At 45.8% G+C, this 16,004-nt stretch overlaps 1 protein-coding gene across 1 annotated transcript in view; it reads right to left on the bottom strand.

The window, feature by feature from the left end:
- Positions 1–1,420: 1,420 nt before the first annotated feature.
- The window catches only part of Fife (regulating synaptic membrane exocytosis protein fife), a 44,487-nt gene continuing 29,903 nt past the window's right edge, over positions 1,421–16,004 (bottom strand). The window contains exons 11-15 of the mRNA XM_084579797.1: positions 13,566–13,691; positions 12,590–12,682; positions 8,037–8,132; positions 6,053–6,253; positions 1,421–2,388 (exon numbers count right to left, since the gene is read on the bottom strand). Of these exons, the coding sequence (XP_084435923.1) occupies positions 2,048–2,388; positions 6,053–6,253; positions 8,037–8,132; positions 12,590–12,682; positions 13,566–13,691 (857 nt within the window). The 3' untranslated portion in view covers positions 1,421–2,047. The remainder of the gene's footprint in view (positions 2,389–6,052; positions 6,254–8,036; positions 8,133–12,589; positions 12,683–13,565; positions 13,692–16,004) is intronic.

Raw genomic sequence — 16,004 nt, 5'->3', positions numbered from 1 at the left:
AATGACTGTGTTTTGTTGTCTGTTCCGTGAAACGCAGTTTCTAAGGCAGATATTGCGTTAAGCTTTACTTGCTTTTCGGGGACGCACCCATACTCGCGGCGTCAATACTAGCTGCTCCGCTTTGCACTCACGTTGCAAGATATTGCGGCACGCCTGCCGCAATATCTTGGCATTTATACAAATAAAAAATAAACACAAATGCTAGTGACAGTCGAATGACTCACCACAGGTATTTTCACGGAAGCAATGATCTCAAGAAATTCACAAAGAGCTCAGCGCCGTCTTTGAAAGGCGGGAAAATATCGCTGGCGGGAAAGGCAAGGCTGAAAGGATGCGCTCACAACGTAGCGATAACACCACACACTTTGCAAGGAATCTTGCAAGCCACGTGACACAGTTTCTCCCTCCCGATGGCCGGTGCACCACTCGGAGGTCTGAGAAAGCGCGCACACACACGCACACACAATTACGCTGCCGATGCAAACGCCGCGGGCGTAAAGATGGCGCTGTCAAGAGTGCGTACAGGTCCGACGCCTTGTCAGCTGAGTGTAGCAAACTTTTCAAGAACACAAAGTACGTAGAACGTGGATACGACACTGGAGGACGACGCAAAAAAGGCGCACGAATGACAGGAACAGCAGTCGATGGAGTACGACACAGCTTCGCCTGCCATGTGCGAGTGACTTGCCGTCGGTTGAGGCTTAGGGGCTGGCTGATTCCATAGCTTCCGAACAGGAAGCTGTACCATAGCCACAAGTCGAGGCAGAAGTTGACGTTCAACTGCGCATACATTCGTTTTCGTCTGCGAAGAGTAGTATTGCACTCAATGCACTGCTGACGTACTCTTTGAGGTGTGCCGTCCTGGCATCATATGTCGAATGTATCTCTAGGGGCGTTTTAATTTTGCCTTCTACGAAGGGTCGTCGCGGATGGCTGGCGTGAAAACGCAGCCATGGTTTGGCGTAGTGTGCGACTGATATTTCTCTGTTATGCTTAGCAAACTACGCCTGTCTACAACAAATGGCACTGCGGGATTCCGTTTACACCACTTTGAAGATCGGAAACAGGTCGTCACAAGTTTTTCCCTGCGACAGGTCAGTTCGTGTTTCATTTTGTTCCTCTCTCAAGTCTCTTCTTTCATCACCTTATTGTCCCCTCAAAGTCATGCCATGGTTAACATTTCCGTACAGTAGTATTCCTCTTCGAGAGGGTTGCGCGCAAAATAGAACTGTTTGGCAGTGTGAGATTGAGATATATGCCTCAAACAGAATTTCATATCTTTCTTGTTCAGAGATGACGTAGGTTACTAAAGAGAGAGAAAGAAATCGAAACGATAAACGCGTATCTCCAGGAAAAACGAAACAGGAGAAGAATACAAATCGTTAACCTTATTTAAGTCCTATTTTATAACAGTCACGTATCTCTACCAAGTGAGGCTACACCTTCTAGTAAGTGAATGCTATGCATTCGACGCTGCTTCTGAGCCAACCTGTCTAGAAAATAAAACAATGTATGAGTGCGACATGGCGCAAGGAAAGCCTGTAACAGAAAGGGGAAAGGCTTCGTCGGTATTTTTGTAACTTTTAAACTCCTTTCGACCTTTATGTGAACCCTAAAAAAGGACTGCGAAGTACTCAACCGCACATTATATAAACAATGTGTCCCCTAATTTTTGTAGTAAGACGAAGTGCTTCCTCGTGACCAAGAATTTCTCATCTCTTAGCAAGGCAAATAGTGTTTCCTATCCGGCCAGGTTTCTCAGACAGATAATAGATGTCTAGCTAGGGCCTGCGCAACACCCCTCGGACACCATGGCCACCATGCCTGTCGTCACTGTGGTGGTTACTTTCTCATGTAGTAGTAGCAAGAATGGTGGGACCGGTTCTTTTCCGCGCATTCTTGAGAGGGAAACTCGGTTTTAGACCGAAGATGGTACAGCTCCTGACGTCGAGGACAACGAAGCACGTCCACCTGGAAAGGGACTCCGGCTGGACCCTATCACGTGTACTCTTCCCGCAACGTGCACCGTGGTGAGCGGCTACATCGTTCACGGCGAATCGTCGTCGTCGTCGTCATCCTCGTCGCCGTTACCTCGTGGCCCCGAGGCCGAGGCGGGTCCGGCGGGCGTCTGCAGTGCGTACCAGGCGAGTGTGAGGCGACTGAGCTCGAGCCGGTCCAGCTGGACGAGCGCGGCACCCAGCGGCTGGTTGTGATCGAAGCCACGGGCACGTTCCCACACAGTGACAAGCAGTGAGCGGCCCAGCACATCGGCGGCCGTGTACTTGAGCGTCTGGCGATACTGCGGCTCGCACGAGTGGCGCACCACCCTGGTCTTGCGTTTCTGCATCTGGCGGTCGCCTTCTTTCAGGTACGTCTTCACGTAGGTGTCTGAAAGCAAAGGAATTTCATTCACATAATGTTTGTGGAAAGACGTAGATTCTTTGCGAGTTGCGACGGTCATGCAACTAGCAGTGGCTTTCGACCATAGAGCTGCTCGGCAAGGCGAATGTTTCATTTCCATCGCATCGGCTTCCCGGGGGGTTTTGTTTGGAGCGAGAGTTAATAATGTCGCGTTGTGGACTTTATATACTAAAATCACTGACAACCAGAAGCCTGCCGTAGAGAAAGCTTCTCTTCGCTAAGATGCACAGTTGAGCGCTTTCCCGCTCGGCTTAGCAAAGACTTAAAATCGAGCAGCGTCCGACTACTCCACCTCGTGACAGCCGCTTTTTCAGCTAATCCGACAAAGTGCGATAGTTGCTTTCATACCAAAGCGGTCGTGCAACATTTGCGTCTTGGAAGTCTGACTGCGCCTGCAGGCCGTATTTCCCGACTAAGCCTAATAAGAGTAGTACTTTCGTTACGCGCAAGGAAAGGCCAGAAAAATAAGACACGCATTTTTGACGCCAAATAAGCATCGATATCGAACTACCACGAGTTTGCATTGTCATGTCACGAGTTTAGGATCCAGAACACATGTTACAAGACTTAAACTGCATTGCATGGAACGTTAGAAGTTGATTGAGGCGTAAATCGCGGAGCATGCCTTCCGATTCCAGGAGTTTTAAAAGCTTATTTGGAGGCACTTAGATCTCTCAAGTAGGTTAAGGCCTTTGTTGCCACTCGTTGCACTAATTTGGTGCTATTTCACCCACTTGCTTCTTTTCTCTTTCCAAGTTCTTGCTCTATTGCCAAGTGTGGATACGGTTCTTGCCCAATTTTGACGTGTTTTGCACAAATTCGACGTCTGTGGCAGTCTTGATTTCTAAACACTATATCGACGTCCTTGGCTACATTGACGTCTAACTGATTTTTGCTGTAATTAAATAACTAATTACTCAATATGAACAAAGATTTGCGCACGCACTTCTTTTTTTACCCTCTACCTTATATAATCGATATTTTAGTTGTTAATCGATTCATGTTTCGACAATAACAGTGTGACACCCTCCGCGGGCGCATAAATGCTGTTCAAAGTCGTGAATTCTTTTTTGTTTTGATTGTGTGTGCATTCAGAGACAATTTTTGATTGACTATTGATTTTCATCGTGTTCTATGTTGCTCATTTTTTCGTTTTGTATTTTCCACTCCTGTTACAGCCCCTTATGGTGGCTAACAGTATTAATAAATGAAATGAAATGAAATTTACGCTGGTTCGACCCAGCCGTGAAGAAGACATTTAGATGGTGATGAAACGCAGAGTGAGACCACGTATGCGTGAGGTCAATGCGCGTATTGAACCCGAGGGGGTCTAAATGAATCTGAAGCCCTAATTGGTCCATTGAGGTGAAGTGCCTTTATACCGGGTGTTTTTTATAGAAGGCTGAAAATTTTAAGGCAAATGTAACTTTGAATATAGCCATGGGGCTATATTGGAGTCTACGATGGACGTCAGGGCCCGTATTCCGAGTTTGCGTCGTTATCGAAGTGTCGCTATCTCGCGTGACCTCGAGTCATCTGATTGGTCGAAACGCCGGAACCGGGTGTTGCCACTACGGAACCAGAAGAGGTGGCAAAATCATGTTCCGGCGTTTCCACCAATCAGATGACTCGGGGTTTGGGCCATAGCGACACTTTCGATAACGACGCAAACTCGGAATACGTGCCCAGATAAGAGGCAGAGTGCTTCAGTTAGTTCGCCAATTAACTAAATACAGTACAAAACCTTAAACATTTACATCTTAAGGGGCATGTTGTATTTCTAGAATTGGGGCTCTTCCTACAGATAGTATAGCCGCGAAAACAAATTTTTTAAAGAATATTGTAGCGAGCGTTACAAGGCAAACTAACACAGTGCCAGTGACGTAGATCGCTCCCCCCATATATTTCGTCACTCAGCTGGAACCACCTGATAGCCGCCGCGTCGGTACCCAATGTGCGCAGTCACCGCGCTTGCGGTCTCGCCTCAAATCGTCTACTCCCCGAGCGATGTACGCCGGACGCGCCCGATAGCGCTGTGTTACAGTGAGAACCTTTCTGCTTAGGGGACATTTAAGGGCCTTGTAACTCACGCTACAATAATGTTTGAGAAATTTGTTTTTCGCGGCTATATGCTATTTGGAGGACGAGCCCTAGTTCTGCAAATACAAAATTTCCCCTAAAATATACTGTTAAAAGTTATTAACGTATTTTTTTCTTAGCCCGCAATATAGCCCCAGGACTAATATTTATCTGAAGCCTGTTACATCTTTAAAAAAAAAAAATTGAACCTTCCGAAAACAACACTATAGAAGTAAAGGGACATAACTAGCTTTGGACAGAAACTGTACTTTTATAGCCCACCCTGTATTGGACGCAAATGTCGCATGCACAAAATGTTCGGAACTCGCGGAAGCCCAGCTTTCTTCTCAGTATGAGCGCCTTGCCCACACCCCTACGGGACGTACCATACACTACAGGATAAGATTCAACTTTGAAGCTACCTTCGCCAACAAGGCCAAGCTTCCGTAACCTCCATGTTGCCTGTCTATAAAAACGTGCACCCTGAGTATCGTGTCGCTCACCTAAGGGACAGCTTTGCTGAGTCACTGCACAAAGCGTTTTTGTCAGATAGGACAGCGGTCTACGTTGACACCGCCGAATACTCTGATCACTGTGCTTTTTTGCACATGGTATAGTAAACCACCGTGGACGGCCGTTGCTTGCGATCTCTATCCTCTTCGAATCAAATGGAGAGGCGGCCATAGCCTTGGCGATGGCCGTCGGTAGAAACCATCTTCAGAAAATATAAATCTGCAATTTGTAATTTCGCTAAAGGTCTGGTCTCTCCTGCCGCTCTGTCCCTCCTCCACTCCACCAATGTCTGACTGCTCCAGACACAAGTGATCGTAGTCCCTACTCGCTCATCCCGTCCAGGGAAGAAGGTGGCTCAGATATATCGTGCGATTTTGGTATTAAAATTGTGCCGCAAATGTGTGTATGCAAAACGTGCACTTGCACCGCATAACACACGGTCGCCACGGATGAAACAAAGAGCTTATAGGTATAAACTAGTACATTATCTGGAATACCATAACTGCAGAAATGTTTTATATTCATTTTTTTTCCAGATCTTCTTCATATGATTTCCATGTTCACATATAGAGTAATGGAATCCATATATTTTCATATGCGTGGTCTATATAGTATATAACCATTACATATGTTCCATATGCGCCCATAGAATCCTTATAGAAAATAAATTGCGGGAAATAAAATATAGAAAGTGAGGACATAGGTACGAGGAGCCTTTTTAGACAGTCCGTGAGAATGTGCCCGTGGTATCGTGTTTGGAGACTCAGGATTTAATATTGATACCTTCGATTACCTTCTCAGTCTAAATGCCCAAGTTTTATTTTTAGGACAATCCATTTATCTTTTGATTCCGCCGAATCAAGTAAGACGTGAGACTTTTCGACCGATCCTGACTTTCTCAAAACTATGCCGGGATCTTCGCAAAACAGTTATAAACGGCACCCAAACACTGTTTGGCCAGGACGAAGCTGAGATGCACAACCGCCTCAAATTATGTACACGTGTTCTAGTGGCCTTCTTTCGAAAGTTTTATACTCACCGGGCGGAGTTCCACCTGACCCGAGAGGCAAGCCTCTGGCGCAGACCACCTCCACTTCCAGTTGGCCCTTGGTCATGATGAAGCCCAACTTGAGTTCGCCGAGTCGCGCCAGGTCTCGCCGGGAGTTCTTCTGGCCAGGCCCCACTTCCTGGGGACAACGCTCCGAGCCGGAGCTGCTATCACCGCCGTCACCTCCTCCCCCTGCAAGATGATGGTGGTCACATCGCGTGGCGATCATACACGTGCCATGGTAATGATGTCACGGAGCTTGCGCATCACATTGGGGCTCCTTTTGTTATTACCCGATAGCCTCTTCAGAACGCCGGCGCCTTCCTATGCGAACATCGTTCCACGCCAGCCATATAGTCAAGCGTCACCACATGTTTCTTGCGGCATTAGAAGACCTTTACGCATTTTTAAATTTCTTGCTTCATGAAACGAAACGATGTTTCAGTTAGCGATTTGAATCGATACCACGACTTTAAATCGTGGATGAGGAGCAATTCCGTAAGGAAAGGATCTCCCCGCTTTGTCCAGCCAGGGATGCGCCTTCTGCTGAAGTTTTAGCTCGGATTTCTCGATACGTGAATAATTTCTGCTCCTTTGCTGATTTACAGTGACAATTATAATCTCCAATCGCAATAAGATGTTACCACTGAAAAACTAAGTGCTTCCACTGAATCAGGAAACGCGACGGCTAACGAATGACGTTCACACGACCGCAGTACAACAGACGCTAACTGGAAAAGAGAAAAATGTTACCGTTCGGAGTGTCACCTCATGTAGCTAGCTCACCTGAAAATAAACTCTATCCTTAAAAAGAAAATCTACGGATCACTTTATCAGGGATGAGGGTGGCGTGAAGCATAGAAGTCCTCCCAAACCGTGGCCAACATTGGGCCTTTCTTGAGGCTCTAGGTCGGCCCATCGTAAAAAAATAGTCCCTGCACTCAATAACAATGCTGCTGAAAAGGGGTACATATATTAAAAGCACACTAATTGCTATCTTATATGACGGATGCTTCTAATTATAAGGCAAATGTGCGATCTTAACAGCCATAATATCTTGGGATTCATGCTCACAGCATTATACTTCAACTTCAAAGGCATATAGTGCGGTCTCATTACATTGGATCGATAGAGTTCAAACGGAGCAGTACTATAAGCGGTTCAATGAGCACTTTCGCGCATCGATCATCTCACGAGATGCTTTGGTTTTCTCGCTATTGCAACCGAAAATATTTCCATCGAGTTAAGCACTGCCTACGAATGGTAGCCAACAGATGGCGCAAGTTGGTGACCTCCCATTGCTGGGGCGCCAACAGGGTGTCTACCCGACACAACGGCTGTAGTCAATAAATCATCACTGTAGCCACGGCAACTGTATTTTCAACCAAAACTTTATACGACTGCATTGCAAGACCACAAGCTGCTGTACTGCTGTAGTGCAATGAAAGCATAATATGAGAGAAAAGAAAGAGACTGCTTGACACAAGCTGCAAAGGCTACAGCAAAAATAAGCAATAATAACAAGAGTGGGTTATAAGCTTATCATGTCATGCAGCACACTTTTATTCAATAGCACGAGTTCTCGCTAACACAAAATAATGCACGATTTAGCAAGCGACCGTTCAGAAGTCAATAGGCGGTTAGTTTTTTGTCTGCAGATAAATCAAAGCGAAAGAATGAGAATAAGTGCATGCGAGAACAAAAAAGAAAGTACGAAAAGAGGGAAAAGAAAGGAAAGAAATAAACTAGCATGGAAAAGGAATAATTAAAAAGTGAGGAAAGAAAAATGAAAGGAAAACTCAGAATGAAGAAAATAGAAATACCGGTACTATTAAGTCAGCAAATAGTCCGCCAAAAACCTGATGCCCTCTCAAGTGACGTAATTAATGTAATTAAGTTGCACCGAAGCCCTATGCAAATAGTCACCCCGCCTTGGCCAAGGTTGCAGTGAACAGACATCGCTTACGTGGCTCACCTTTAGTGACAGGGACATGGTTGACCCTCTCTTCCGACTTGAGACTGACGGCGCGCGAGAGCTTGCGCCTCGGCAGTGACCGCCTCTCGTCCATGGCTACACAAAAAGAGAGCGCAGTGGCGGCGAGTTAGTCGTTTGAACTCAGGACGCAGAATTCCAAACCGGCCTGTTTCATATGCCAATCAAGAACTCTTTTTAAGGCGATAGCTGTACTCTTGAGAAAGCCGAATTTCATGTGTGCGCGGGAATTTGACCTTCAGCCAACCTCAAGGTCAACTTGCAAAAACAAACCAGAACATGAGTTATTCTATGACCCATAGCTTTTCACCTTCACATTAATACCTCGAAGAGTAAGTGCATGACATCAAGAAATCGCTTAATCCGTTGTAGGAGCTGCTCATTGAGCATCTCTCTCGCGATGGATAAGGAGCAGAGCACGTTGGACCGTGGAGCTCGTTACCATAGTAAAACCTGTAGCAGCAAACTCGCGAAGAGCTCTCGACCTCCTTTTTAACCGAGTTGAACTACTGCCAACCTTTTTTTTTTCCTCTGTCACGGTGCCCTTCTGAATCCGTTTTGCTCAATTTTTTCGCTCCTCTCCTGAAGCTCCCGGCTATTGTCAATGCAACTGGAACACGAGTTTACCTCAGTTGTCCAAGCATTAGACGTACTCATCACTTCATGCGCACTTCTGATAAAATTATTCCACATCTTTGCACTGTCACCAAACATTATGAGTGCGACCAACTCTGAGAGGAAGATGACCAGGGACAGGAAAGGAATATTGAACGGTTTTCGGAGGCCATCAAGCATTACACACAGTGGTAGTATATCGTCATCGTCATCGCCTATCGTGTTTATTTCTCCAGGAAAATCATGTTACTACTCCCTGACGCGAACACTGATCTCGTTTCGTTACACTTGATTCGTTACATATTTTGATGCTCTGCGAACCGTGACTGTACAATTTTCCTTACTTGTTACGCAAGCAACTAAATCTAATAGAACACAGGCTATCTACTGTACGTTCTAAACGTCTCATCAAAATTTATTTCTACGTGTTATCACCATCTAGAAAAAAATGTAAGGGTTCAACTACCCTTAAACTAAGTTTAAAAAGCGTTAGCTTTGCTCGTTTCTGCGCTTGGTAAGCTTCTCGGCAACGGCTACTTGGTTTCTTCTTCCATGGTCTCGGCAACCTATCTGGCACGGTTGCTGTCTGCCTTTGCTTCCTCTACGGCGCGAAGCCTCTGTTTGTCACGCCATCTGGTTGATTTGCCCGACACTATGCTCGCGGTCTTGGCCACCCTCGCCCAGATATCGGAAGTGGTGGGGTATTTTCTTAGGCGAAATTAAAGAGTGGCACAGATGGAACTTCATCAACACGGCGAAGTTCCATGCACAGCGCGAGGGTATGTTGCAGTTTTACACGAGGCATGGTCGGGCGCCTGGACACGTCGATGAAAACGACGATGTTCAGCGCAAGAGTTCCCAATCATGACTGCACTAACCGCTGACCTTGAAGTTTGTGCATGGAAGGAGCAAAGCTAACAGTCTAAAACCGTGAACGAACGCGTTTTTATGCTGTAATCATTTGTTTTTTTTTTTTTGCCTTCTGGCCATAGTTTTCTTTTCAACCTCACTTCTTTCCCCACCACTCAGAGTACATGCATGTAAAAAATAAGTAAAGCCTGATTTTCCGGAGTGACCTCAAGAAAGAGCAAGAAAATATCATCCCTAAAATGGCAAGTCAAAATCACCTAAAATGTAACGGGATCAAGCACTATACCAAATAATACAGATAACATGCGAACCCCTTCGATTGCCTTCGGTAAGAATGATTTATTTGACGCTCTATAGCCCAACCACGAGGTTTATGAAAACTCATGGAGTCAGGAAAAAACGGCGTGATGCAGAAAGAGAAGCAGTGAAAGTTGAGTACAGCTGATTAAAGAATTATAAGTATAAGTTGTAGAAATGTAGGCAGTAGAGCCACACTAAATTTAAAAGCTCGAGACGCTAAGACCAAGTATAGACTTATCCTTTCTGATGTTGTGGAACGTACTGTGGGCTATGATTTGGGAATACAAATCACGCCGCACGCTTGTGTATTGCGTTGAACAGGATACAGATTGAAACCTATTGGGAACAAAAGTTTTTTGTTGAATTTCGCGAATCAGTTTTGAGTTCCCCCTCATGTTTGTGTTGTTTATGGAAACCTCTGTGCAGGTTATTCTCTGTCTGTTTGGATATGGGGCTTAACGCCCCAGAGCAGCTCAGATTAGAGAGATGTTGCAGTGGAGGGCTGCGGAAATTTAGACCACCGGGGATTCGTTAACGTGCACAGCCTACGGGCACCTTACTTCTCGCCTCAATCGAAAAGCGGCGGCCGCGGCCGGGATTCGCTCCCTCCTCCTTGTGCACAGTAGTCGAGCACCTGTATACCACTGCACCACTGTGGCGGGGATCCGTGCAGATTAGCAGATTGAACCCACTCCGAGTGCCTTTCATTGCTGTTATTCAACCCCATCTGCACAGAGAGATGTCGAGTGCAGCTAATAGGTTATGTAAAGTCTTCAATGATGACAGACCTTAAAAACCAGTTTTCTAGTCCCCTTGTTTCGAGGGAGCAGAAACGCAAGGCTACCGTGTACTCTGCGATGTCCGTGCATGTTAAGCAAGCCCCCTCCCTGGTGACCGAAATATATCTGTCTTTCATACCGCGTCTCAGTTTTAGGGCATTAACTCCTTTAAATTTGAGTGCCTTTCTAACGAAATAGCGTTCAAGGTCCCGTTGTGCGGTAAATCAAGCGCTGGCATTATTAGCGTCAACGTTGTGAGCGAAAATCAAGCGCGTGGTACCTGCAAGGTGGCAGCTGGGAGCTGGCATGACACTGACTGGACATAGGATTGTGCGACGTCAGGCAGTCACGTGACGTAGACGGTTTGGTGGGTGTTGCCACCTCGGGTTTAACTTCAGGTGAGATGGTGCGGGAACAGAACCCTTTAGGAAGAACCCTTACATTCTGATTCAGACATGCTATGCATATAGGCCACGCAAGTACCTTAGTACAGTTCAGTTAAGCAAGGCTTTTACACAACCTTTGTCCGTAAAGTTCCGAGACTGAGTCCATTAAAAAAATTGCGTTTAACATTGAAATTATTTATGCAGCCCCCCTTCGAAATGGTCTCCCTTGTAGTCTATACAGCGATTCCAATTAACGCCTCTTGAGGTCTTGGAAACAGTTGAAAAACGCCTCTTTTGGCAGGGCTGTCAGCTCCTTTGTCCTGGCATCATGAATGGCCTCCACGCTCTCCATCCAGCGACCTTTTAGGGCTCTCTTTACACGTGGAGACAGGAAATATTTCATGGATAGAGGTCAGGCAAGTATTGCGGATGGGTAAATACAGTAATGCTGTGCTTGGCGAGAAATTTTGTCACGCTGAGAGGAGTGTTAGGCCGTGCGTTATCGTGGAGAAGGCTCCATTGTCCAGATGCCTATAAGTCAGGGCGATGGCATCACGCATTTGTTGGAGCACGTCATCATCATCATCATCATCATCAGCCTGACTATACCCACTGCAGGGCGAAGGCCTCTCCCATGTTTCTCCAATTAACCTGGTTCTGTGCTAGCTGCATCCACTTGACCCCTGCGGACTTCTTAACCTCATCCGCACACCTAACTTTCTGCCGCCCCCTGCTACGCTTTCCTTCCCTTAGAATCTAGTTTGTTACCCTAAGCGACCATCGGTTATCCTCTATTCACACTACATGTCCTGCCCATGCCCATTTCTTCTACTTAATTTCCACTAGAATGCCATGGTTCGTCTTCAGAAATGATGCTGCTGACGAATGAAGCATCCTTCTGTGCCTCGGAAAGCGAATCAGCGTTCACTGATGCCCGTGTGTTCTTCTGATTCTGTGTGAGGGAGTGCAGCACAAGTCTGGCATTCAGCTTTCGTTTCCCCAAGTTCTGACGCAAAATTTGGTAGCATGTTGTCTTACTAATGTCGAGAGCATCTGATAACATGCGGACTGTAAAGGTGGGGTATTGCTGTACGATTTTCCTGACCTGAGCCACGTTGTTTTCGTTCCGTGAGGTTGAAGGACGCCCCTCCCTTGTGTCGTCTTCCACCGACATTATCCCCGAAACGAAACTCTCGTGCTACTGGAAAACTCCCGCCACTATAATGTCTCTTTGCCGTAAGAGTCACGAAGGAGCTCATACGTCTGTGTGGCTGTCTTTCCAAGCTTCACACAGAATTTTATGTTTACAGGCTGATCGAGGTGGATGTCCATCTCTCCACATTCACTCGCAGACAGCTAGTGACAACGTATTTTTCTGCGTGTAGTGTCATCTAGCGGCTGCTCAGCATTTAACATAAATAGCTCAGATTAGCCCGGAAGGATGGCCCTACACATACTCGCGCCAGCATTTGCTTCGGGGAATCATTTCTAGAGAAGAAAATAAATCAGTCTCGAAACTTTATATTCCGGGTGGTGTTTGGAAAATACACACGACTGCGTGGTAATAACCACATCTCTCACTCACCTGCTGTGTCGGGAAGGTTAACATTTCGGCGCACCTTGAAGCTGGCACTCTTGGCCCTCTCCGGGGTTTGTGTCGGCGAAGATGTGTACAACTCTGCAAATGGATAGCGCCCATTAAAGTTGCGAGGCACTTTACAACAGAATATATGACAACGGCATTTTTTGTGTCTCTCCGTGAGTGTGATCGCAAAACGGCGGCTTGCGTATCGGTGTTTTGAAACGCCAATGCGTTCTTGAACCCTGGCGACAGGTAACGTGGAGGCTGTGAAAAGGATTTAAAGAACGCCGAGCTTTTTTGACACAGTTAGTATTCTTGGCCTGCGCAATACCTACCTTGACACACCTTCGTGTATTGAAATCCGCCCAAAATTAGCGCCTTTTCTGCCTACACCTAGCACAGTGACTCGGCTTTTGACTCGGTCAGGCCAAGAATAAAACGAAGTGTGATATGGCGCTAGCTTTTTCAAAATTTGTACGATGAAAGACGAGGGACAATATAGAGCATACAGCAGCGAAACCGGGCTGGGAAACCAACTGTTGTGAATTTGTTAACGTAGCCTAGTAAAAGGTTTCAGAATAAAGAGTCTTTTAGTATCCTAAGCGCCGACAGCCGCGATTGCGACAGACAATAAAAGAAAAATGAAATTTGTTTTTCCTGTGTTTGAACTAAAATAAGCGCAAGACTTTGCCGACGTCACCGACATGTGAGCTGCTTTCCCAGTTTAGATGCTAGGCTGCGTCTCTATCACTTAAAAATGTGAAGCATGCCTTCAGAAATAACGTCGTTAGTTTCAAAGTGACACAGTCTTCCCGTGCTGCCTTTATCTTCTAAATTTAGTTTGGTAATTTTACACGAAAAACTTTATAATGCTTTGTAGTCGTGTTTAGTGGGGCTTGTATTTATCAAGATTCCACAATAAACAATGCGATAATAATCGTGTCCCGTTGTTAAGGATCACACTGGAGGCAAGGCGTACCAGGCAGGCTGTCCTGGGCGAGGAGTTGCCGGTTGCGTCCTCCTCCTGAGGACACTGAGTAAACTGATGGCGCAGAGGACTTCCGCTCCACGGGGTTGCCCTGCCAAGCGTCGTCCGGATGCAGCACTGCAGGACAGGCAGAGAAACGAGCAGAAGTTCGTTGAAAGAGTGCCCGTCTATGTTTCAGGTATAGCATTTTGATTGGCCGGTGCATCGGTGCACCAACGAAATGCCCTGAGGCATTTCGTTGGTGCACCAGTGAAACAATCGCTGAAAGCTAAGTTCTCTTGTTCTGAATCTCGGTTGTTCCAATCTGTATTCTATGTTGCATTATGCAGCCCATAATACTTTATGATGTAATATATAGCGCATCATCAATGGCGCATTATGCAGGGGAGCAAAATGTTTTCTGTATAATATGCTATGCCGTTAATCTTATTAGTATTCACTTACGGTTAACCAAATCTTGTACTCTTGCAATTCACTGCAACCAAGATTCTAACATGTCATGACAGCACTAGTAAGAATCACGGAGCAAGAAACCATTTAGGAGGTGAGACTCCCGTCAACGCGTGCGAGCGCGGGCGACTAGATAAAGTCACAATTGTAAAGCCGACGGCACTTAGCATGACGCGGTCGTATGCAGTGGCGGCGGCATGCGGCACGTCGTGGAAGCCGTAGCGACAAAAAAGAAACCTGGACTGGCTGCCTTGGCAACCGAAACGGCGGTAATTTCTTTCCACGCCCACAGGCGCCGCCAGCATGATGGTGGTGCCGCGGGCTTGTGACCTTTTCTGGTCGCCGCAAACAGCGTAGTGTCTACTCCTAAATGTTTCTTGCTCCGAGGTAAGAATGCAACATTAAACTCGAGGCGTGCTTGTATTTTCCTGAATTTCCCGCCACGCAGGAGCACTCAGAGCTAGAAACCTGGGCATAGATTAAAAAGAGCGCCCAGGAGGAGGGCGGTGGTCATGTGCGGTTTTGCTTGCACGGCGGATGTTTGCGCATGCGGGCCGACGATCTCCACTTTGTCAATTGTGCTTTCCTTTACAACGACTAATACAACGTGGTTGACAAAACTAGGCGCTCGCCATCGCCGAAACAACGTGACTCAATCATGCAGTCGAGGAAACTTGTTATTGCATTCAGGCTGATCATAGATGGTGTCCGTCGTACTATGATATCCGTCTTGGCTTCAGTGGTGCGCCACCTTTAGATTGTAAAAAAAAAAAAAAAAAAAAAATACGCTATTTACTCTCTAGAAACCTAAAAGGACCTGATAGAGAGTCATGTGCCACAGAAAATCAAGAAAGCTCACTTAACAACTACTGGCGTTTCAAGCCGCTGAGGACCAATATTCAGGTCGAATCTTTATAAGGGTACTAAGAGCCGCCTTTCCCGAGTTTCGATAAATGAAACAACTATAGCAAGCTTCTACATAATTGCCACTGTATATTGTAAGGCAGATACGCTTTTTCTTCAGATTGGCATAAAGTTTTCCAGAGCTTTCGTGCTTATACCTCAAATGAGAGAAAGAGAGTTTGCAAAAAATAATGAACGTACTTCAGCGCTATGAAGAGGGAAGACAGTAGCCAGTAGTATGATGGTGAAAATCAAACTGTCCTGCCTCGGAGTCTAGCCTATGACTCCATATGTGAACTCATAAATAAATCCATATATTCACGCAGAATTTCTGAAGTTTGGATTGTAAACCATATCAAATGTACCTTGCCCACGCACAAACTACGGACTCCAAACATTAAGATATGTATTGCCGTCATTCCTAAACCGCTACACTTTCACAAATGAATCCATTCACTCAGTTTTATATACCAGTATAAGAAATATGTTCCTACATAGAAATGAAGAGAATGTGACAGTAAGAAATGCTAAGTAACCATGCGAGATGAAGCTGTTATCTTTTTGATTTTGTGTGCAACTGTGCAGAAACTATTTTGTGTTCCATCGGAAAATTTTGTATGCATTTTTATTCCATGTCTGCTCTTGTTCGTGTTTTTTTTTTTTTTTTTTTTTTTTTTTTGCTGTTATTCGCCATCGCCATGTCGAACCACTGCGGGAGATGGGAGCTTTGTCAAGCCGCGTGCGCGGCTTTTTTTCCTTTCTCCTCAGCCATTGTAAATGTCTGAAATAAACTGAAATGAAATGAAATACCGGCTATACCAAACAGGAGTGGCTAGAAAAATTTGTTAAGACCACTTCGATCGCCCAGCTGGCCATTCTGTTAACGATGTAGCGTATTCCATGGTGACGTGTACTTTCGCTGAGCAGGATTTCTGTCGGGCAGCCATTTGTGTGCAATCGACGGCATGGTTTGTTATTCACCTTTCATGCTGTGATGAAAATTTTTGTTCGGCTCTCTCTTATCCTTGCTACAGTTCTTACTTCTATCTTGAGCTCTACATTCTTTCATGATGCCAC

Source organism: Amblyomma maculatum, chromosome 9, assembly GCF_055883805.1.
Source record: "Amblyomma maculatum isolate TAMU_Amacu chromosome 9, ASM5588380v1, whole genome shotgun sequence".
Lineage (NCBI taxonomy): Eukaryota > Metazoa > Arthropoda > Arachnida > Ixodida > Ixodidae > Amblyomma > Amblyomma maculatum.
Note: the sequence above shows the minus strand (reverse complement) of the source record. Positions and strands in the feature narration are given on the sequence as shown.